This window comes from Lampris incognitus, chromosome 4 (assembly GCF_029633865.1).
Source record: "Lampris incognitus isolate fLamInc1 chromosome 4, fLamInc1.hap2, whole genome shotgun sequence".
In the NCBI taxonomy this organism is placed as follows: domain Eukaryota; kingdom Metazoa; phylum Chordata; class Actinopteri; order Lampriformes; family Lampridae; genus Lampris; species Lampris incognitus.
The window spans coordinates 56,903,015-56,928,755 of record NC_079214.1 but is presented as its reverse complement, the minus strand read 5'-3'; the positions used below and the strand labels follow the sequence as shown (position 1 = coordinate 56,928,755).

General features: G+C 43.7%; 1 protein-coding gene across 1 annotated transcript in view; it reads right to left on the bottom strand.

Annotated features, from left to right (window-relative positions):
- Positions 1-25,741, bottom strand: part of LOC130112084 (CUB and sushi domain-containing protein 1-like) — a 729,421-nt gene that overhangs the window by 478,576 nt on the left and 225,104 nt on the right. The window contains exons 4-5 of the mRNA XM_056279382.1: positions 5,544-5,738; positions 4,332-4,539 (exon numbers count right to left, since the gene is read on the bottom strand). Of these exons, the coding sequence (XP_056135357.1) occupies positions 4,332-4,539; positions 5,544-5,738 (403 nt within the window). The remainder of the gene's footprint in view (positions 1-4,331; positions 4,540-5,543; positions 5,739-25,741) is intronic.

Below are 25,741 nucleotides of genomic sequence, written 5' to 3'. Positions count from 1 at the left end.
GAGTATAGGGTACCGGGACAGTTGCCACAAACCATCCAGTCCTTGTATAACCGAAGTGAGAGCTGTGGCTTTATTCATATGCCTCTGTACTGTACGTATGATGTTACATTATTTTCCACTTGGAAGCTCAAAGTTAGTCTCTCCTGCATGGAATGACGGCTACATTACACAAAGTCATTGTCACAGGGGATGTAAACCTCCCTTTGTGCGACAGAGTTTTGGGTAGTGTCGACTTAGATAAGATGTAGTTTGGGCATCTGGGTAGTGCAGCGGTCTATTCCATTGCCTACCAACACAGGGATCTCTGGTTTGAATCCCCATGTTAGCTTGGTCGGGCGTCCCTACAATTGGTTGTGTTTGCGGGTGAGAAGCCGGATGTGGGTATGTGTCCTGGTCACTGCACTAGCTCCTCCTCTGGTCGGTTGCGGCGCCTGTTCGGGGGGGGGGGCTGTTTGGGGGGAATAGTGTGATCCTCCGACACACTACGTCCCCTTGGCAAAACTCCTGACTGTCAGGTGAAAAGAAGCGGCTGGAGACTCCACATGTATCAGAGGAGGCATGTGGTAGTCTGCAGCCCTCCCCTGATTGGCAGAGGGGTTGGAGTGGTGACGAGGATGGCTCGGAAGAGTGGGGGTAATTGGCCAGATACAATTGGGGGGAAAAAGGAGGGAAAATATCCACACACAAAAAAAGATATAGTGTAAGTGCCGATGGTGCAGCTGAACAAAGTCATGACTTTAGTTTGAAACTAAGTACTTAAAGCGTAAGATTTAGTGTTGAGTTAATACTCAAACCTGTGTTCAAACTTACATTATTGCTGGTACAGCAGCCTACAGACCTACTAAGAGAAGTGCAAGTTTACTTTTTATAATCTCCTTCCATTATTTTGTGCTTTGAGAAGGGCAACTATAAATGCATATGCAATGAAGCTGAGGTGCAAAATTGTTTGACCCACCCATTACCTCCTCTCATTCGCACAGAATGCCCAGTGTGTCCATATAGTAAATTTCGTCAGTAGATTTTTAATGCCGAAAGAGGGTTTGTGCTGCTGCAAAATGTCAGTAGATGCGGCCCTAATTCTTCAGTCTGTAAGAAAAGAGCTTGGATTTAATGCATCTCACCTGTTAGCAATAGATTGAAGAGATCATGTTTGTACTTCCAATTTGAAGCTTCATTTAAAAAAAAAAGGAGAAAGAAAGGAAAAAAAACTCCTTTGGAACAAATTACCAAATATCACAAGGATTAAGGACATTTCAGATGGAGAATTAAATGTGACACGTAACTGTCAGGTAAACATTTCAGAAAATAATTCCTTACACACGCATATGAATACGAAAGTGGAAGGAAGCCGGCTGACACACAAACCTCAACCATTGTTAAAAAGCAGCATTTTGTTGTTTTTTGGAGGGTTTGTTTTTGTTTCACCCTGGGAAGGTTTACAGGGTTTCTTCAGCAGTGTCCAACTCATACTCCCTACAACATTTTAAAAATACATATATTTTAATTGCTTAGCACATGATGTCTTAGAAATTATTAACTACTCTCTTCAGGCAAGTATATTTCCTGCAGCACTTAAGATAGCTGTCATAAACCACTTCTGAAGAAGAGCAACCTTGATGTGACAGCTATTGCCAACTATAGGCCCATTTCCAACGTACCATTCCTCAGCAAAATCATTGAACAAAGTTTACTCTCAAGTTAATAAAGATTTAATGTCTAACAACTTTCTAGGCATAAATCAGGTTTTTGATCTCACCATAGCACAGAAACAACACTTATCAAAGCTGTAAACGATCTATGAACACGGATTCTAAAAAATCTGTTCTTGTGCTCCTGGATCTCAGTGCTACCTTTGACACTGTTGATCATGATATTTTGCTAAAGAGATTAGAAAAATGTGTTGGCCTTTCTGGCCCAGTTCTCAACTGGTTTAGAACATACCTACAGGACAGGCAGTTCTTTGTGTCTATTGGAGACTTTTCCTCAGACAAAGTGGGTATAATGCGTGGGGTACCCCAAGGTTCAATTCTTGGAACATTACTATTTCATCTCGATATGCTCCCACTTGCACATGCTATACAGAAACACACTATACATTACCATAATTATGCAGATGATTCACAACTGTACATATCCCTATCTCCTGATGACCTAGATCCCATACATTCCCTAAGTCAGTGTATTGACGATTTTAATCTATGGATGTCAGAGAACTTTTTAAAATTGAACAAAGACACAGATTTTTTTTGTTTTTTTTTTGCAAAGACTCCAAGACAGAGAATTGTAGCTCATCTCAGCTCTCTGTCTCTTGAGTGCAAAAGTGAAGCTAGAAATCTTAGTGTAATCATAGACAATGATCTAAATTTTAAGAGCCACATCAATCATCTCACAAGATCAGCCTTCTACCACCTTAAAAACATTTCAAAACTATGGGGTTTTCTATCAAAATCGGACTATGAGAAATTAATCCATGCATTTATAACAAGTAGACTAGACTACTGCAATGGTCTATTCACCGGCCTCCCAAAATCAGTTGTGCGCCAACTACAGTTAATTCAAAATATGGCAGCACGTGTTCTCACTGGAACTAAAAAGTATGAACACATTAAACCTGTTCTTAGCTCTCTGCGTTGGCTCCCCGTCAAAACTAGAATCAATTTGAAAATTATTTTAATTGTATACAAAATGCTAAATGGACTTGCACCACATTATATAAAAGACATGCTAATAACATACAAAGCAAGAACTCTCAGGTCTGACGGTAGTGGTCTTTTAACCATCCCTTGTGCTAGGTCTAGAGTAGGGAGAGGTGCATTTTGTATTTATACCCAAAGTAGATGGAACGCCCTGCCTGAGGACCTGAGAAAGGCCCCCACACTGGACACATTTAAAAGCAGATTAAAAACCTTACTTTTTAAAACAGCCTACCCCTAAGTTTTTTGGTGTGTGTGTGTGTGTGTGTGTGTGTGTGTGTGTGTGTGTGTGTGTGTGTGTGTGTGTGTGTGTTTCGTAGTTTTGTATATTTTGACATTTGTATATTCTGCACCAATTCCTGTAGAACTGCACTAACACTTGTTGATATGAATACTTAATTTCTGCATTTGCACTTTTATGATTGAGTTGCAATTGTATTGTCATTTTATGTAAAGCACATTGTGTTGCCCTGTGTACGAAATCTGCTACATATAAAGTTTGACTGTACATTTACACCTGGGAGCTACAGAGTACAGCCGGTGTTAAATTTTTGCCATTGAGCAGCATCGTTGGATAATTTTTGGGGTTAATTATCTCGCTGGATAAAGGACAACCCAACAGTAACTATTTAAGAAAAAGGAAAGCGTAACGTTGCCACTTTCCCTGACCATATCTTCTCATCCTTTCTGAAGTGATGAACCAGTGAGGAGCCCACTTGTGTGATCTTTGAGCATCCTCCACTCTGCTAAAACCACCATAACAACTTGCTACAGCTAATCCTCAACGGGAGAGCCCAACATGCTTCTCAAGAAAAATAATGCACAGAAATATCAAAAGTGCTTTGAATTTTTCCACCAGGGGGTCCTCTGGTATATGGAGGGACAATTTCCAAACAATTTCCAAGACAACATGGGTGAAATAACATTTTATCCTCCCACCACACTAGCCCATTAAATGTGAACAGATCAGACATATCAATAGGATTCCCGCGCAGCTAATCTATCAGCAGCTGTATCTGTCCTCCTGTGCTGCCATCTTGCAAAACTGAATGGCTCTCTCCAAGAGCATCAACGTTAGAAGAGGATGGCAGTGAAAACAACAATCTGTCTTGTTCAGTGTAAACAAGTAAGGTAACATAACAATGAGGTTTTTCAGCCACTAATCCCCTGGAAACAGCATAATGTGTTCCAAGACAAATTTCCCAAACCACAGGGTCATGGTGTCTTCTTTGTTTGGTATGAATCAATCCCCTACATATACCCAACAATAAGTCATGTGTTTCCTTACTCAACTCTCAAACATCAGAGAGGACCTCATTGTGAGTGAATTGTGGTGGATGTTGTTCAGTGGGAGTAAACAGCAAGCTTGATTCAGACCATTCTTGGCCGCAGTTTGGCCATGGTGAAGATGTTTCTATCCTGAGGGTGACAATTCCTCATTAATGCAAACATGTTATGCGGATTATATCTCCTACTGGATGAGTCTGACTGAGATCTGGTCACTGTCTGATTGCAATGCATGTTTTGTGCGCTTACACAACATCCAGTTTTATAAATATTTTGTTGAAAACATGTGTACATGGATTCTGTGTGTCATAGAATAAGCATGTATCAACACGTATATGAAATGCATCTCACCATATACTCGGCGCCTCCGTCCCACTGATTTCCAAGAAGTCATATCTGTCCTCCAACAGAAAGTCACTGAAGACGAGAGCTATAGTGTCCCCGGGTTCGGCGAGGATTGACCAGGTGCAGTCCAGGTTGTTCTCGTACTCTGCAGGGTAGCCAGGGCTAGCTATTGAACCTGCGGTGCCCCGAAGTGTACCACCACACGCTCCCTCAGCTGAAGACAGACAGATGGAGAAGGTCCACGAGTGAGAGAGAGAGGGAGGCAGCTAAATACATCCTCCAACATACATCAGTAAGGTTGTTTACTACAGCTGCACTGTATTTTTTAATATGGACTTCTGTGCTTACAGTAAAGCTCATGAGGTTAGCTTGACCCCCCCCCTTTCTCTCCAATTACATTTGGCCAATTACCCCAATCTTCCAAGCCAGCCCGGTCGCTGCTCTACCCCTTCTGCCGATCCGGGGAGGGCTGCAGACTACCACATGCCTCCTCTGATACATATGGAGTCACCAGCCACTTCTTTTCACCTGACAGTGAGGAGTTTCACCTGGAGGACGTAGCGTGTGGGAGGATCACGCTATCCCCCCCAGTTCCCCCTCCCCGCTGAACAGGTGCCCCGACCGACCAGAGGAGGCGCTAGTGCAGAGACCAGGACACGTACCCACATCCGGCTTCCCACCCACAGACACAGCCAATTGCGTCTTTAGGGACGCCTGACCAAGCCGGAGGTAACACGGGGATTCAAACTGGTGATCCCCATGTTGGTAGGCAACGGAATAGACCGCTACACTACCTGGATGCAAGGTCAGCTAGATTTTGAACTCGTGGCACTAAAATGTTGTGCCGTTAGACTAAAATAATTGTTCACAGACTCTCCTACTACTACTACTACTACTACTGCTACTATGACTATGCCGGCTGCTCCCATTAGGGGTCGCCACAGCGGATCATCCGTTTCCATCTCTTCCTGTCCTCTGCTCACAGACTAACTCCCTTAAAACTTTACACTCAACCAATAACATACATTGTGTAATGCTTGACGGTGATCAGAAATGTGATCTAGATGATGGTGAAAGCAGAACATCTGAGCTGAGACAAGCCATTCAGGGAAGTGACCCCCCACACACACACACACACACAGAGTGAAAGAATCAGATGTAGGATAGAGAATAAAGACACAGATTTCCATTTCATAACATGTATTTATGACTTCATACCTCTACAAAATGGTGACGGGAAGTCCCACTGTGCTCCGCTCCCCGGAGAGACGATGCACGTGAGAATACTGTGTCCCTCCAGCACAAATCCCGACTCGCAGCTGTATCGGATCTTGTCTCCCATATTGTACCGTGATCCATGGATCACTCCGTTTGGAATGAGGCCAGGCGTGCCACATGTATGGCTGGGCAGGACTGCAATGCAAACAGGAAACCAGAGAGTTGTTTTTAACACCATTTCATCGTACTCACAGAAGATTATGGAGGTCCAAACAGACTACCTGTGTAGCAGCACACGTAGAACTGCAAACACTGAAAAAAAGGGGACTGTACAGACTTTTACCTCCAGTTTTACATGTGATCGGTTAGCTTATCAACCAAATAAAACCATCGGGCAAAGTCACTGAGTAACCAACATATCTATATAACCATGATAATGATGCAATCTAATTATATTAATAGAAAACTATGGACTGCAGTACTTGGGAGGTAATCAGGATTACATGTATCCCAGTGAATATTATGTGGCTCACTAAGGGAAACACAGACTTCACACGTCACTGACAACTCATCAGTTAAGTTAATCAATTAACCAATCCCCCCCAAAAAAACAAAAAACCCCACCATACCGACAACGACAAAAAAACATCCATTAGCAATCAGGCCCTCTTATGATTTGTTTTTATATGTTTCTCCTTGCGGGTTTTATCAGTATTGGACGTGAGAGTGGGATTTTTAAACCAAATCTCCGCGTTAAATCAAGCTAGCTTTGCAAAGTGTGCTTCAGAAGAAGTGAACAAACACGAGAACTGCTACCTCAAACCGCGTCCCGCCACGAGCGTCTCTTAATGAGCCGTTCTTCTTTGCATCCCGCTCAGCTATTCATCATTCCCGCTCTACAGTGAGTCGACCGCATGTTCAAACGAGAGATTACAGAAGTAGATGTTTGACTTCTCTCCATAGACAGCATAAGAATGTGCAGTGATGTTGGAGCTCCTGCGCATTTACCATCCCCCCTCCCCCGCCCATCTTCTTCTCCACGTGGCTCTACATATCCACGGTCTACACTTCTCAGTTGTACAAAAGCGACGACTGCGTGTCGCCCATATTTTATTCAACACAAAACTCATTCTATGGCTCGGTGCAACATGCTGTGCTGCTGCAGAAGGTCTGGAAACGTGGTGGGTTTTTCCGGGATGGGCTGAATAAACTCGGCATTATGTCTGGCAGCGTGCTGCTGCAGGAAGTGGTCAAGCTGGAGCATGACAGCTGTGCAGGGTGACTAACATTCAGTCTGCCATTCTGTGTGTGTGTGTGCGCGTGTGTGCACGTGCTGTTTTGTGTCGAGTAGCGGTGTGATTTAGGCATGTAACATATATTGAGTTGGTCAGTCTGTACATGTGTGCACAGTACACCGTGTGTGTGTGTGTGTGTGTGTGTGTGTGTGTGTGTGTCTCAGGGGCTTTCAGTCAGTCAATCTGTGTTTGTGCGCGCTGTTCCAATTAAACACTAGCATGGTAATTAGACAAAGCTTTACCATGAGACCCCGAGAACTAGGACAGAGACAAAGACAGGAGGAGAGAGGGAAGGAGAGAGAGAAGGATGGAGTTAGAAGAAAATAAAGGGAGGGAAAGCTGAAGACAGAGAGAGAGAGAGAGAGGGAGAGATTGGCAAAGACACGAGGGAAAGGGGGAAGTGGGAAAACCTGAAACAGAGGAAAAAAGAGAGCGAGAGAGGATAAGGAGGTGGGGGTGGGGTGGGGGCGAGAGAGGGACGGAGAGATACAGAGACCCGAATAAGTGAATCAGAGAGGTGAACTAATTGCAGAGGGCCCTAAACATGTATAATTTACTCTAATTGGCTCGTTATTTGGGTTGTACAAAGCCATGCGTCAGAGGCGAGTTACTCACACCCAGCTGACCATGCTTCCCTCATGACGCCGGCTTTTGTTTTAACAAGGCACAGTTCACAGCCACATCCACAAGCCATTTGAAAGGTAAGGAAAGGATGGAAGGGGACCGCGATGGAAGGATGACAAGAATAAACTCGTGTTTCTGAGCCAAGTTATTATTCACACTCAGCCGGCCATGCAGCGCTTTGGTTAACAGCCCAGGCCTTTTCATATATCAAGGTAGATAGGCTAAGTAAAGTTTGCACTCTTTTATGCAAACATTTTAGCAACGGGAGTCGCTGTGGACCACAGGATGCGGCGTCGTTGAGTGAAATATTCACCCCCCCCCCCAAAAAAAGCGACATATTGAAAGTCTGTATCATAGTCTACGATGCTGCTGAGAACATTTAGGAAATACGCAAAGATGTCACCTTTGTGGGGGTCCCACTTTTAACTGGGTATTTTCTGGTCAGCAGCTGTGCTTTAGGGCCGCCCCAAAAGAACAATTCCATCCATTATCCCAACCGCTTATCCTGCTCTCAGGGTCGCGGGGATGCTGGAGCCTATCCCAGCAGCCACTGGGCAGCAGGTGGGGAGACACCCTGGGCAGGTCGCCAGGCCATCACAGGGCCAACACACACACACATTCACACCTGGGGCAATTTAGTACGGCCGATCCACCTGACCTACATGTCTTTGGGACTGTGGGAGGAAACCCACGCAGACACAGGGAGAACATGCAAACTCCACACAGAGGACGACCCGGGACGACCCCCTAGGTCGGACAAGCCCGGGACTCGAACCCAGGACCTTCTTGCTGTGAGGCGACCGTGCTAACCACACACATTAAAAAACACTATATAAATCTGATCCTACTGTTAAACAAAAAAGAAAAAAAACAAAACAATATGCAGCGCTAATTCAGGTGGGATGCAAGATTAATGCATGAGCGAGGACTTCTGTAATGGCTAGCCTCAGTTTCACCAGTTTTGAAGGCTGATGTTTGCACATATTGGGTATGTAGGGTGTGTAATGGGTTTCCAGTCCCTGGGGTGTCATTACCCCCGAATCGAGTCAAACAACTGATATTACGTTATTTGCTTGTTTGTAATGTAACCCATTACAAATGATGAATTCCTGCCTCAAATGTAATCAGCAACTCAATACATTTAATAGCAACCTAAGCTATCCCAATATGAAAGGGGAACAGTTTTACCTTCTGTGAAAGTTATTTCTGGATGTGATTTATTTTGCTTTAAAATCGATTGAAAAGAAGTACTGAATGTACTGAGAAGGATATTTAGGTGTTTCTTTTATTGGACAAATAAGTTATTCTGATTTCGACTTAATATCATCAGTTTCCTACAGCAAGTTGTAATCAGTCATCAGTCATTGATGATAATCAGCTGAGGTACTGCAACTTTATAAAGCAACATGTTGTGGATTAAGTGCACGTGAGTAACCCACAGACCTTCCCAGCATTTATTGCTGGGAAGGTCTGCATACAAATTAGCATTATAATGCAAATTATATAATATAATGATGACAATAATAATATAATATAATATATAATAATACATATAAATAAATAATTTAAAATATAAAAATATAAATATGAATAAATTATAAAAATAAAATAAATAAACTATCAATAGTTGATAAAATAACGAATAAAACTAAAAAATATAAAAAATATAAATATAATGCAAATTAGCATATAAAAACAATTTCTAGCTATCCTTAGCTAACATAAAATTGTCTCTAGGTGCGTATGTGTGTGTGTGTGCGTATGTATGTGTGTGTGTGTGTGTGTGTGTGTGTGTGTGTGTGTGTGTGTGTGTGTGTGTGTGTGTGTGTGTGTATGTTGGCCCTGTTTGATGACCTGGCGGCCTGTCTAGGGTGTCTCCCCACCTGCTACCCAATGACTGCTGGGATAGGCTCCAGCATCCCTGCGACCCTGACAGCAGGATAGAGCAGTCTGGATAATGGATGGATGGATGGATGGAGTCTGCATACTTTCCAATTGCAATCAACAACTGAAAACTAATTAGCGCCTAGAAACTATTTAGCATCAAGATTGCATTAATCCAAAATGATATTTTGCCCAACCTCTGATGTATGTTGGTCATTTATGATAAAAAAAAATAAATGTTTAGAAAATGCAGTACAACCGTATCATTCAATATGTGAAAAAGCATCAGATATGTGTAAAGAATTTGTCTGGTTTTGTGAACCGCAAGGCTGCTGTCTCTTTATCAAATTACATTCAGTTATTTTGCCCCTATCTCATCGTGATGCAAAGAAACAAGCTCCTTATCCCAACCCCTCAAGAGAGGACTTCTCCTGGTGTGCATTCAGATGGATGGACTGTTCCTAACAGTGTAATATTGTCTACTGATACACTAGAGCTGACATTCTGAGATTCCCAATAGAAAACCTAAAACGTACCAGAATAAAACTTGTTTTTATGGCGATATAAGATATACATTGAGTCTAAAGTATAACAATCTCTGCGGGCAGCTGTTGCAATTCTGTCAACATCTTGATAGTAAGATGCACCACTCACCCACGTGTAGTCAAAATGAGGCCAGAAGTAGCATGCGTTTCATCCATGTCACATGGGTTACTAATTAAGCTCACAGGTAAACCGATCGGAGCAACCCCCTACAACGTGACCCACAAAGCCCGGGACTATAAATGTACCACTCGGTTTCAAAATGGAACAGCTGTGGATACGTGTTGGTTCTCTCTCAGGAAGGAATGTGTTCCAATTAACAATTACTGATTGGAATTTCCTATATAATGAGAACCGCAGAGGAACTCTCAAAGAATGCGGCATTCATCTTTAAGTGTAACGGCTGTCAGCATGCAAGTGTATTTCAGTGTGCGTGTGTGTGTGCACATTTGCCAACACATGCCATAGTTGTATTTGACTAAAACTGACTCATAAGCTTCCTCCCAGTGGAAATAGCCACTGACTTCAGAATCAAAAACAAGACTGCCAAAGAGCCCATCCATATCGCTGACCGACCCGTAACCATGACAGACTCATTCAAAGTCCTCAGCACGCATATCAGCAGTAACTTCAAATGGGACATCAACACCAACTCCATCATCAAAAAAGGCAATGAAGTACTGTACTTCCCGAGGCAGGAAGTACAGGGTCAATAAACAGCTACTGGTCTAATTTTACACTGCCCTCATCCAAAGCATCCTCACATCCTCCTTTACGGTCCGGTACGGAACCACGGACGGCATCTCCAAACCCAAGCTCCAACAGATGGTGAAAAAGGCCTCCAAAATCATAGGATATGACCCCCCCCCCCGAGCTCCCTCTTCACCACCTGCACAGCCAACCGGGCTGGTAACTTCATCAACGACCCCTCCCAACCAGCCAACTACCTCTTTAAACTCGTGCCATCAGGAAGACGCTACAGGGCAATCAGTTCAACAAACACCTGTTTCAGGGCATCCAGGAAGTGTGGCGGTCTATTCTGTTGCCTACCAACATGGGGATCGCTGGTTCGAATCCCCGTGTTACCTCTGGCCCATTAAGGCATCCCTACAGACACAATTGGCCGTGTCTGCAGGTGGGAAGCCAGATGTGGATATGTATCCTGGTCGCTGCACTGGCACCTCCTCTGGTCAGTCGGGGCGCCTGTTCAGGGGGAAGGGGGAACTGGGGGGAATAGCGTGATCCTCCCACGCACTACATCTCCCTGGCGAAACTCCTCACTGTCAGGTGAAAAGAAGCAGCTGGCGATTTCACATGTATCGGAAGAGGCATGTGGTAGTCTGCAGCCCTCCCCAGATCGGTAGAGGGGGTGGAGCAGTGACCACGACAGCTCAGAAAATATGGTAATTGTCCAAGTACAATTGGGGAGAAAAAGGGAGGGAAAAACCCCAAAAAACCCTCCAAACCCCCCCCCCAAAACATCAGTTTCAGAGACAGTTTTTTTCCCCACGCAATAAGAATTCTCAACTCCATCCCCTTCTAACCATGACCCCTGATGCCCCTTATGCTATTGTTGTTATGTGTATTCCCAAGTATTTATTTATGGTATGTATTTATGTTGTGAAGTTGAGTATGTTAACGCGGAGCCACCATGTTGTACTGTAAACAAATACCACCAACCTGGATGTGTGACAATAACGTTTCTTGACTCTTGAATGTCTGTTGAGTTAGCCCAATTTGGCCCTGTGTAGCCCTAGGGCAGGTCACTTTGTTGCTATGGCAACTCAAGACCAGGCCTTGACTTGCCATAGCAATACAGCAAGAAGGAAGCAGTGGTGACAAGATGTGGCAATACTCTGAAACAAGACTTAGGGGACATCTGCAAGGAGTATAGGACAAGATAGGAATTGGTGGACGGGGTGGAAGGAGAGGCTGAAAAGACAGGTGAGGAAGAGAAAGATGAAGGGTAATGAGTGAAGGAATGATAAACAAAAGCCCCCTCCATGGACCTTTACTTTCCACCCGAAAATATAGGTCTGTGGAGGTGGCGAGATAAGAGGGGTAACAGGATGGAGTCAGGGTCATAGACAGAAGAAAGAGGTTAAGATGGGGGGTTTAAGATGAAGGCTGGAAGGTGTGGGGAAGGGAGAGGGGGAACGGGGAATTAAAAGTGTGTTGGACAGCTCAAACTTGTCCGTTGAATAATTGCACCGAAGACGCCTTGAAAATCCAACTGTCTTTGTTTCTGAAATGTATTTCCCAAGCTTTCTCTATCAATTTTATACATTTAAATCTCTCACTCCCTTCTCGCTCTTGGGTCTTTCCTTTTAACCATTTTGCTGAGGCACATACTGTACATACACTATATTACATAACCACCCCACAAACTGATTCTGCAGCAAGGTGCCAGCTCAAATAACCTTGCCCTCGAAGACCACCTGTAGCCCCCAATTTCCAGCATGATGGGCTTATGCCCTAAAAAGTAAGCCCTAAAAAGTCACCATCTTAAGAGTTCGCAGTCTACACCCATCTACAGGCCAGTGGCCACTCTTTCAAGGATGAGGATGTGCACATCCTTGATGGGGAGTAACGCTGGTTTGAACAGGGAGTCAAAGAGGCCACCTATGTGAAGAGGGAACAACCAACCCTGAACCAAGGGGGGGGGGGCTAAGAGTACATCTGTCACTATCTTACAATGCTGTGATTGCAAACATTCCGAAATCCTGTGTGAATAGTACACATGGCCAATGAAACTCTAGATAATGGTCACACCTATTTGCATATGAGACGGAGCGTTGGTTTCGGTCGTTATGCCACTGTATTGTTTATAAGGGTGGGGATACCTGCAGTCAGTCGAGACTGAAGATGTCACTTAGATGAGTGATGAAACGTTTCTCTCAATAAACATGTCCAGATGAACTGATTCAACTTTCTGTGATTTCCTTACTTGGAATATTGAGCATGCATAAAGACACTTTCTAAAGGAGGTTCCTTCAAACAGGAGATTTCGGGTTAAGTGGTAAGCATTGTTGCCTCACAGCAAGAAGATCCAGCCCCGGATCATGTGTCCAGTACATGCTATTCTGTGTATAGTTTGCATGCTCTCCCAGGTAGGTGTTTGTTAGGGTTTTCTTGTGGCATCTTGCATGTCTGGTGAATTGGTGGCTCTATAATGTCGGTCGGTATAAGCAGAGGCAGTAAGTGCTTGTGTGTGTGCAGTGGACTGGAAAACTGGGGAGTCTGCATAATGTCAGCTGGGACAGGCTCCAGCCTACCGTGACTCTAAATTAGATTTGGTAGGTATTGATGGTGAAAAAAAAGATTAAAAGAAAGAATGTATAGATAATTATCTGTCCTTTCACTGTAGAGACAGACTCTGTTGAAAATTTCTCTAGTAAGGCCCTCTCTATTCTCCTCGATTCAGTTGCACCTCTCACTACCAGATTGGAAGTTTTTGACTTATCGCGGCATGAGTGTTTATTGAAATACAAGCATGCTTTAGCAGCTGCAAAAGCGGCATATCTCTCTCACTTAATCGATATTAATAATATTGATACATATAATCCCAGATTTCTCTTTGACATTAGCTAAATTTACTAAAAAGCAGCCGTCTATTAGCTGCTCACAATTCATGGCCCATGAGCTTCTAGACTTTTTAATGCAATAAGGCTGACGAGATCATAAACAAAACTAGTTCCTCAACTCCAGCTACCCCTGCAGAGCCTGTCTTACTAAATTCATAGCTATACAATGAGTCACTGATAGTCTCTGTTATTACAGCTTTTGAGACTATCTCTCCTGATACTTTGACTAAGCTTGTGTCAGCTTCTAAACCAACCACTTGCCTACTTGACCCCTTACAAGCAAAACCTTTTAAAGACCTCTGACCTTTCTCGGAACCTACAATGCTGGACATTTTTAATTTATCACTTACTCCTGGCACTGCTCCCAGAAGTTTTCAGACTGCTGTGGTCAACCCCCCACTTAAGAAACTCTATTTTGATCCAGGGTCTCTTAATAACTATCGACCAGTCTCTAATCTTCCATGCTTTTCTCAAGTACTACTACTCATATGGGCGTCAAACCTCATTTTAAAGGGGATCTCTGTTAGTCCAACGTAAGTGTCCACATTGCAGTTGTCTTCTCTTGTCACCGATGCCTGGTAGAGGACTCTCTCTGTCTGGCATGTTCCTTCAAGAGGACATGATGCCTTAGCGTAGCAGTTGCAGTTGGAGGTGTTTGGTTGTGGTGAGGGGGTCTGTGCCTTGGCCATGATGCTTGTGTTGTGGGATGAAACAACCTGCTGGACATGTGGCATGCAGCTGTAGCTCATTTAGAGTGTGTTCCTGTTGAATATTTTTCTCAATAGATGGTCTGGGTTAAAGCACTCATCCAAAAGCTTGTTAAATTGTTTCCAATATTAGAGGCCACGGTATTGCTGTAGCGAGGATTATACCAGGTGATGTTCTGCCTTCTACTGTGTTTTTGTTGTTGTTGCTGGCTGTCACTTATTGATGGTGGACTGTACTTAAGCTTAACTTAAAATTAGGTTTAACGCCTATATGAGTAGCTTCATGCAACGGCCTTGAGCCGACAGATTTGGTCATTGGTAGACACACATATCAGTTACGCTGCTTCATGGAAAATCCTTACAAAGAGCAATGCATATTCTATTAGCAGCAAAAGATGTAAACTGTGCTTGGCAGAACAGTATTTTATTATTTGCAGACCTGCTATGTCCACCTTGAATAGGAGAAACGAACTGGCCACCAGCTGTAGACACCGAAAAAACCATCTCCTTTGTAATTAAACGTAAAATTTCTTTATTATCCCCCCCTCCCCATTAGATGATACACATGTGACATTTATTAGATGTTGTATTTTTTATATTTTAACTGCCTGCCCTTCCAACTGTGCCCCAACACCACCCCACTATATGATTTACATAAATTACCCCATTTGACGTTATCTTGTTATATTCTAAATGTATGCTATTTCAACAGTACCCTGGCCCTTTATATGCTTTTCCAAAACAAGCCCCAACCCCTACCTCATTGGTTGTAATGTTTTCTATCCTCTCATTGGTTGCTGTCCACCGAAATTAGGGGCGTGACGTGGGGCAACGTATACTGTGTGTGTTCTTCTTTGTTGAATCACATTAGCAGCTGATGAGTGTGTGATGCACGAAACAAGCTTGTTCTGATATGTATTAAAGTTTTTTTCCCTACATCTTAATATATATATATATATATATGTATATATGTATATATATGTATATATATATATATATATATATATATATATATATATATAAGAAATATAGATTTATGGTTCACTGTCACAATAAAATCAAAATCAGTCTGGGGGGGTGACTACATTTTAAAAGTGTCACACTGTGATGACTGACAGGCTGAGGTATAGATTTTACAGAAAAATATACTTAACCAACAACCAGCTTGTTTTTGAAAATGATTGGGGTGGAGCAAAATCACTTTACTTCCCAACCACCTACCTTGCTGAGTCTGAATAATATACTCCCAATTCACAGGAGATGCAGGCCCGTGCCCAGCGAGCCGAGTTCACACCTAAAACAGCTGGAGATTGACATAATCCAGCCCTCCAAAGCTTATTAGACTCTCGTCAGTGCTCCGCCGGGCAATTAGCACCTCCAGTAGAGTCCCATGATGTACACATATTACCCAACAGCAATGGCCACACACCCAGCGTATGGTTCTCAATGTACCTTGAGTTGTTGCTGGACAGATGCCAAACCCCCAGAGCTAAATGGACTCTCCGGCATCGCTAGTGCCCCCATGGTGTCGCTGTATTAATCGTTTCACTGACACATACTACATAATAGTTTTAACCAACCAATCTCTAATGGGGCCCCCTCGCCAGCTGTGTCCCGGAGCCAAAGCTAAATGAAGCCCCTGTGCGGCCAGCTTGTGCCCCCACAGTTTTAACGTATCCACGGCGAAAGTGACATTTCCAGCAGAGCGAGGTCATTAATCATCCCATTTAAAGGAGGATATCACCCCCAACAAACATCAACTCAAATTCCCTCCCCCTGCCATGGGTGTTTCTGAGCACGCCAATTGATTTTTCAATTATTTCATTGCTTTGCCTAAACTTTGTTGACCTTTTGGAAAGTTCAGGTTGTGCGATTGTTTAAGCTAGACAATTTCATTCAGCTCTCAGTTAACATGATACAACAACTGTATTCAAGTCTGAAGAAATCCCAACTCACTGGCCGAAAGCAATTTTCAGACTTAATCTAACTGCAAAACAATGTTTAGATTTTGCAAACATAGGAGGAGCTATATATAAAACGTCCACTGTTTTGGGGAAATTGTTGGTTTAAGGAGAGTAATCAGACTCCATCTTAAGTCAATGGCCTTATGGAGAACTCAGTTTAATACTAAGAATTGGTGGCTGTAAATATGCAGCAGCGGAGTCAACAGAGAGATAAGTATTGCGCAGTTAGTTCCCAAAGTCAGTATGAAGTTAAAACTTGTCCTATGTCTAAATGCTTGGAAATAATCCAACGGATTTTATGGACTTTTAATGTATATTTTATAAACAGTTGTGACTTCATATTTTAATGCACATTACTTACAGGAGCAGTTTGCCTTGATTTTGTAACATAAATTATATCATCACTGACCTACACTGGTGTAATAAAACATCAGCAGCCCTGCCAAGAAACAGTTGAGTATGGAGTCACATGTAAACTGGTCTTTCTGTTTCTCAATCTGCAATGACAATAATGCTGAAGACGAACCGCCTCCCCTCTCACCTTTTTAAAATAGGGCTTTGAATAGCCTCAAAATCTTGTCAGCGCTACCTTTTCAATGGTGGTCATCAGCATTTCAGTTCGACAATTTAAAATTAAAGTGATTTCTACATGGGATGACGTTTCACATGTACTACAGGTGCACAAACTACACTTTAGTGATACCTAAGATGCAAAGGTAAATGCATATAAATATACACATATACTATACACACACACACACACACACACACACACACACACACACACACACACACACACACACACATATACAGTCCATCCGGAAAGTATTCACACCCCTTCACTTTCCCCACATTTTGTTATGTTACAGCCTTATTCCAAAATGGATTAAATTCCTTTTTTTTCTCATCAATCTACACACAATACCCCATAATGACAAAGTGAAAAAGGTTTTGTAGAAATTTTTGCAAATTTATTAAAAATAAAAAACTGAAACATTGCATGTACATAAGTATTCACACCCTTTGCTATGACACTCAAAATTGAGCTCAGGTTCATCCTGTTTCCACTGATTATCCTTGAGATGTTTCTACATCTTGATTGGAGTCCACCTGTAGTAAATTCAATGGATTGGACATGATTTGGAAAGGCACACAACTGTCTATAAGGTCCCACTGTTGACAGTGCATGTCAGAGCAGAAACCAAGCCATGAAGTCAAAGGAATTGTCTGTGGACCTCCAAGACAGGATTGTATTGAGGCACAGATCTGGGGAAGGGTACAAAACAATTTCTACAGCTTTGAAGGTCCTGAAGAGCACAGTGGTCTCCATTATTCGTAAATGGAAGAAGTTTGGATCCACCAGGACTCTTCCTAGAGCTGGCCACCCAGCCAAACTGAGCAATCGGGGGGGGGGGGGTGCTTGGTCAAGGAGTTGACCAAGAACCCGATGGTCACTCTGACAGAGCTCCAGCGTTCCTCTGTGGAGATGGGAGAGCCTTCCAGAAGGACAACCATCTCTACAGCACTCCACCAATCAGGCCTTTATGGTAGAGTGGCCAGACGGAAGCCTCTGCTCAGTAAAAGGCACATGACAGCCTGCTTGGAGTTTGCCAGAAAGCACCTAAAGGACTCTCAGACCATGAGAAACAAGATTCTCTGGTCTGATGAAAGCAAGATTGAACTCTTTGGCCTGAATGCCAAACGTCACGTCTGGAGGAAACCAGGCACCTCTCATCACCTTGCTAATACCATCCCTTCAGTGAAGCATGGTGGTGGCAGCATCATGCTGTGGGGATGTTTTTCAGCGGCAGGAACTGGGAGACTAGTCAGGTTCGAGGGAAAGATGAATGGAGCAAAGTACAGAGAGATCCTTGATGAAAACCTGCTCCAGAGCGCTCAGGACCTCAGACTGGGGCGAAGGTTTACCTTTCAACACGACAATGACCCTAAGCACACAGCCAAGACAACGAAGGAGTGGCTTCGGGACAAGTCTGTGAATGTCCTTGAGTGGCCCAACCAGAGCCCAGACTTGAACCCCATTGAACATCTCTGGAAAGACCTGAAAATAGCTGTGCAGCGATGCTCCCCATCTAACCTTACAGAGCTCGAGAGGATCTGCAGAGAAGAATGGGAGAAGTACCCCAAATATAGGTGTGCCAAGCTTGTAGCTTCATACCCAAGAAGACTTGAGGCTGTAATCGCTGCCAAGGGTGCCTCAACCAAGTACTAAGTAAAGGGTGTCAATATACGTACATGCAATATTTCAGTTTTTTATTTTTAACAAATTTGCAAACATTTCTACAAAACCTTTTTCGCTTTGTCATTATGGGGTATTGTATGTAGATTGATGAGGAAAAAAAAGGAATGTAATCCATTTTGGAATAAGGCTGTAACATAACAAAATGTGGGGAAAGTGAAGGGGTGTGAATACTTTCCGGATGCACACATATATACATATACATATATACACACACACACACACACACACACACACACACACACATACATACACACACACACACACACACACACATATATATGTGTGTATAATGAATATTTAATAATAATTAATTAATTAATAATATATATAACAAATATTTAGTAATTAATTAATAATTATACATAATTAATTAAAATAAATAAATATACATATACAGTGAGTGTTATTAGGTAAAAACAAGTTGTGTCTGACATATTTCTTGTAAGCTTCAGACTTGGGGTAAATGTGTGAACAACATCCACCTCATGCATTAGCCTTGCCTCACTTTTCTTTGTGCTTTCAGGGGGGAGCAGTTCATTTTCAAACGAGTGATTGAATTTTCATAAGTAAGAGCAGCACATTTGCATTATCCCTAACAAGACTGAGTTGTAGATTCCCCTTTAGGTGTGCCAGCCGGCCATGTTCCCCACACTGATTCCCAATGATCACAGGTGAGGGAGTTTAATCAGAGACTGTGCACCATTTTGTATAACAATGCAATATACCACAGGGTACACTGCAAACAACTGAACCAGGCATCACAGAATTACAAATTACCACAAGTCTTCGGAGCTTATGGCTGTTAGACAACGTCTGACCACTGTGGTTTTTTCCCTACCTAAATGGCTCCGGAGTGCAAAGCTGAGGGTTGAAACAGATGTGGCTGAATAAAATCGAAGCCCTACAGAGAGAAATCGTCACATTGCCCGCTGTGCACCCTTGGTATAAATGTATTAAAATGTATTAACACCGCCTCTGCTATGTTCCCTTGGTGTAAATGTATTAGCAGGGCGAGTGACATTTCCAGCAGTGCTTCTCATCAATCACCTGCTAAACAGAGTAATCACCGGAGCAGCTACACTCTGTTAAACACCTCCTCTCCTCAGCCTTCCCAGCTCCACCACAGCACCAGGACGTATTGGCTGCAGATATGTAATATCCCTCTTGCTCAGATGCCCAACGCCATAAAGACCAGCAGGCACAGAATCACCCGTTATATCGCAGCGGCCACGAAGCACGGGACTGCCGCTGTAAACGGCAACGTTTAAACGGGAAATTTATTGCTCTCTTTTCAAAACTAAATCAACAGCTTACTGGAGAGAACCCACAGCTCCCATAATGACGAGGGGTCCCAGGATTCAGGAAATTTTACCGCCACACAACCAGGTTGGTTGGTATATATTGTTTTACGGTACAGCATGGTCGCTCCTTGTTAATATGCCCAACTCCCCCACGTAAATACACATGTTACCGGTTATTTTCTTGCCCGGTGCGGGATTCGATACGAGATGTACTGCACCACAAGGCGACGTCACTAACCGCTCGGCTAAAGGGTCAGACCCGTTAGCTAGAAGCTAACGTGTTTTACTAGTAGTTTGCAGTCGTCACCCTCTCCGGAAGCGCGCCCTCGCGCTTTGTTCTTCCCGCGCTCCGAAGAGACTTCTGAGGATCTGCACACTTCCGGATCCCACCGCTGCCACCAATGTAACCGGCTATTTTCTTGCCCGGTGCGGGATTCGATACGGCGTGTACTGCACCACAAGGCGACGTCACTAACCGCTCGGCTAAAGGGTCAGACCTAACGGGTCTTATTAGTAGTTTACACATATAATAAATACTTAGGAATACACATAACAACAATAGCACGAGGGGTACCAGGGGTCACGGTGAGGAGGGGATGGAGTTGAAAGGTCTTACTGCAGTGGGGGGAAAACTGTCTCTGAAACTGTTTTTTTTTTGTGTTGTTGAACTGGTTTACCTGCAGCGTCTTCCAGATGAGGACCCTCAACACTGCTCTCTGCAGGGCCTCCGCAGCGTAACTGCCATTAACGACTCTAATTACACTCCCAGCACTGACAAGCAACAAATTAAACAATTAAACACCTCAAGGAGGATAAGCAGTGACTTGTGACCGGTGACTGAATTCGATCTACAACCACGGGATAAGGCTAACGGAGATGTACTGCAGCCGCATTAAGTCACCCTCTTTTTACTGCATGCTGTTTGCAATAATACTGCATTTTTTGCTCCATCCCAACGGTAAAAAAAAAGAAGTTTACTTTATTTTTAGCTGCAAGAAGCTATTAAAAAACGTGTCTGTTTCATAATATATTAATTTGGTTCCATTCTCAGACTTGCTAGTTGTGTTTTTTAATTTCTTTCTTTTTTGAACCCCCCCCCAATTTTACTTGACCAATCACCCCACTCTTCCGAGCCGTCCCGGTCGCTGCTCACCCCCCTCTGCCGATCCGGGGAGGGCTGCAGACTACCACGTGCCCCCTCCATTCCGAATAGGCACCCCGGCCGACCAGAGGCGGCGCTAGTGCAGCGGCCCCGACACATACCCACATCCGGCTTCCCACCCACAGACACGGCCAATTGTGTCTGTAGGGACGCCCGACAGAGCCGGAGGTAACATGGGGATTCGGACCACCGATCCCGGTGTTGGTAGGCAACGGAATGGACTGCCATGCCATCCGGACTTTTTTCTGTTTCTTTTTATGAAAGCTTTTACAAATGTTTGATTTTTGTTTTATTTATTTATACTGTTTTTATTTTTACTTATTTGGCCTTATTCTTATTTTTGCCTTGTCTGGTTTTATTTCTTTGTAAAGCACTTTGTAACATTGTTACATAAAAAGTTATTATTATTATTATTATCATTATTAATGCAGGCCAGATTCATCAAAGTTTGACTGTAATGGCCACTACACAAACGAATATCTCCATATTAAAATAAGCATAATGTGCTAACATCACTGGAGCATTCAACAGATACCGGATGTGTTTTAACAGGGTTTGTGTTACGGTGTCTCAAATTCTCACTTCAATACCATGATAGATACACTTAGTATCTTACTATATACTATGTGATGCATCCAACACTGTTCAGTTAAGTACTTCATAATACATGAATATACTGTCTGATAGTCATCAAACACTTAGTGCGGAAAGTAATTAATGCATTTATCTACTCTAACCTAAAAGCCCCTTTCTCTGCCTTTTTGACCCTGAAAAGGGGTATCTACCGACAAATGATTCTCCAGCTATCTGTGTGTTTGGGGGGCATTTGGGATGTATAGCAGTGCGGTTAAAAATCCTGACTTGGCCTTTTAGATATTATTTTAAAATGCTGGACAGACAAAATCTCTGCCAAATACAAACAGACTGATGTTGTCTTTAAAATGGGGGAGGGGGGGGATCCTTATGTTTTTACATCGCAAATTTCAAAATAAAATATATGCTCAATTTATATGGTCCTGCTTTTATTGTTCTGCTCAAGTTGTACCCCTCCATGGTTGCTTACATCAGGCTTTGTGCCCAATTTGTTTTCAGTGTACCACAGGCCGACACTAGCCAGTCGACAAGACATGACTGACGTCTTTGTGCTATACTCGGATTAAACCTGCCTTCGAAGTAACCTTGCACAACATTCCCAAACAGGGAATTTTAAGGTATGTTGGTATCCCATTGGAAAACACGAGCTATTTTGTTTGAGCCAGATGGCGCGGCCCAATCCAGTGCCAATTTCCAGAAGGATTACACCCCCCCCCCTCCAAGTGTGTGACGCGACGTGCGGTACTATTCCTTCTGTCAGCTTTAATGATGACGTGCACCAGTTGGATGTTGGGGATAAGAACTCAGTGCACAGTGAACTCCCTTTGAAACTTGCAAATCACAGCCGGTGCAGCGTGTCTTCGTGGAGGAAGCATCACCATGAAGCCGTTGGCATCTACACTGCTCTGCAGCCGGCCGACATGTCCCGCCAGCCTATATACTGCAAGACTTTCACTCACTTTTCTCTCTTCTCGTTTAGTTTGCTGCGGTGAAACCCTACAACAAACCCATGAATTATCAAGTTGACGTGTGTCTGCAGTCAGGGTTCGAGTTATAATCTGAGCTGTGTAGGGGTCTCAAAAATAACTAAGGTTAGGGGCTGGAGATAAATAAATAAACAATAGCCTTCTGGTGCACTTTCCGAGATAGACAGGCGCGGGGGGGGGGGGTTGTGAAAGATGAACAGCAGCCACAGAATGGGAAAAAAAATCCAAAACAAACTTCATTGCTCACTATATGGTCCGAAACTTCCACACACGGCAGCGCCGATACCTGCAACAATTGCATCAAGTAGATTGGAACAACCCGAAACTGCGCGAGACGTGTGTGATATCGCGATATTGATTCAATAGCCTGAAGGCGCCAGGAAGACTACTACACACAACTAACGGCGCTATCCATTGTTCTGAAATAGCAGTGTTATGTCTGCACACATCGACAGTGCTGCATTTGATTTGGTGCTGTTCTATTGTGCTGGGATCGATTGGTGATGCCTGCGGGCTCTGGGTTGTTTGATCGGGTCTGCCTTTGATGCTGAGTCAGTCTAAGTAAAGAATGCCACGGAGAGGTTGTGTCGAGCGACAGCGCTGTGTCCTGAAGTGGTTTCTAAATACAATAAGCAGCTAAACGACAGCGAAATGTACCTCGGCCTATGATTTTGTTGCTTTTGCTATTTTTCTATCGATACATAAAGCCTGAACAGAGAAGGCAAAAAAATACACAGCACACACAGTAGCCTAGTAAAAAGTAAAAGCCGTCCTCTCACCGCTACACGGACAAACTAGGCCGAAGTGGTCTGTTTTCGGTAGGCTGCGGTCGAGGTCTCAATATTACTCATTACATTAAAAATGCGTTATTTTTCATTAATTTTTTTTGTGGTAATGCATTAGCGACCCCCACAGATTCATGGGGGGGGGCTGCTCATTGACACGCGGGGGCATGAATCACAGTCACACTCACATAGTTATTCTAGTTCTACTGCACGTGGCATCTTGGTGCAATTCCCCCCCCCCCATTTTCTCCCCAATTGTACCCGGCCAACTACCCCACTCTACCGAGCCGTCCCGGTCGCTGATCCGGGGAGGGCTGCAGACTACCGCACGCCTCCTGCGGTACATGTGGAGTCACCAGCCGCTTCTTTTCACCTGACAGCGAGGAGTTTTGCCAGAGGGATGTAGCGCGTGGGAGGATCACGCTATTCCCCCCAGTCCCCCCCCCCCGAGCAGGCGGGAGGGGGTGAGGGGGAACACCTGCTCAGCCACCATATCTCTGGAAGTGTTAACAGATCTATCCAGCGATCCTCGCAGCGACTTTTGAAATTCTTCCTTCTTTTTCATTTTCCCCCCTTTTCTCAGCATCCGACTCGCGTTAAGGAAACCGGTTGCGCTCTCGTGCAGACGACATTGTTCCTCCTTCTTCCTCCCGGTGAGCAGCGAGATGGAGCACGCACTACATAGCCACGCAATATCGACAATGGGGGAAAAAAAGAGAATATTTTGTTTAAAGAGGGTTGAATCAGTTCATCCGGACACGACGTTTATTGACAGACACGTTTCATCCCTCAGCTAAGTTGACCCTTCAGTCTAATTATATTTTGTTGGATTTTGTTCACGTGACCTTAACTGCATAATGGAATTGACACAGGAATTTAATTTCAGAAGCATGTTGGGTCAAAAAACAGTCATAAAAAATTTATATATATAAAAAAAAACTGCAGGATTGTAGGTCAGGTGCGAGGCTGCAGGAGTGCAAGGCCCGGTGTAGTCGCACACTTCGCACAGACCATGCGACAGTTCTGCACAGGTGTGCGATTTTACTGATTTCATGGGAGCTCAGCTTCCACACAACTCGGACCTAGGCTACAATGATACGGCTGTGCCTCAAGATTCAAATTTCCTGAAATATATTGTTGCTTTGTAGTATATAGGAGATGTGTTGCATTAACAATTTACATGTAAGCCACTCCAGTATTTGACTTGTCAACTTGTCAGTCAAAGATGTGGTGAAACCGGGGATAATTAATCAGGGAAAATGGAAGTTTTTGTCTATTTGTGTTTATTTTCTATTTCTGTTTATTCATATTACACGTTCAAACTGTTTTCCGACTATTTTTTTATAGTCACTAAAAGGGGACTTGAAATCTCACTTACACTTCCATTACCTTTTTCCCTCTGTCTTCCTTTCCATCTGCAGAGGGGCACTGCCACCAATCCTGTGCACCCCTCCCTGCTCATCATTACTGCTATGTATGACAACTCTCACCTGGCTGATGGTTGCCATGATAAAAGTGACCCAGCCTTAAGGCCCAAACACACTGACATACTGAAAGTGATAACTGAAGCGCCTCATTTGACGTGCGTCACTTGATGCTCCTATGACGCATGGCAGGCATCAGACTTGAAATGCCAACAACACAGAACCAGCAGTATTTTAGGAAAAGGTCACTATTTAGGCAAAAGGCACCGTTGTGTGGGGTTCAGGGTGGCGCTAAGACATGCACAACGGCTGCAGAAATGGTGAGGGTGACAGCTAGGAAGGTATTTGGTGTGTCATCTGGACAGAGGAAGGAAGACAAGGAGACTTGGGGGCTGATTGAGGAAGTACAGGAAAGTATACAGAGGAAGAGGTTGGCGAAGAAGAAGTGTGTTAGAGAGATGAAGAAAGTAGACAGGAGTACAAGGAGATGGATGCAGTGGTAGGCAAAACGAGAGGTGGTGAAGGCAAAGGAAGGTCCACACAATCTAATCTGAGTCACTCTTGTTAACTGATTAGTGTATAGCTGAGGACTGTGTGGGAAGCCCACTTTAGTATCACAAGATCAGAAGGAACGGTCCTGCAGAATCACGACAGAAAATAAGGACGAGGAGAGACCTTACCTATGAACACTGAACAATGTGCAAGTTCTGTTACCCATTAGGATGGCAGTCCATCAAGACAAGCTACCTCCTCCACAACAGGATGAGGGAGAGACTCTGGGTACACATCATTGTGATCGAAACAATGGGCACTGTTCTGCTGCATAATGTAAAGATAGTGCACTCCAAGATCGGGGCACACGTTCAAGTCCGGGCTTGTGCGTCATGTTTGTTGCACATTGAAATTGTGTGACAATACTGTAAGAGATTTTTTGTCTCGCTCCTCATCTAATGTCAGAGTGGAATTAAATAATTGCCCTGACAGGGATGCTTCACCTACAGTAATTCCTTAATGACTGCTACCTCAGCCAAGAGCTAATGTTGTTAGATGGTGGCCAATGTCCCTTTAGTGTTTTAACCCTTGGA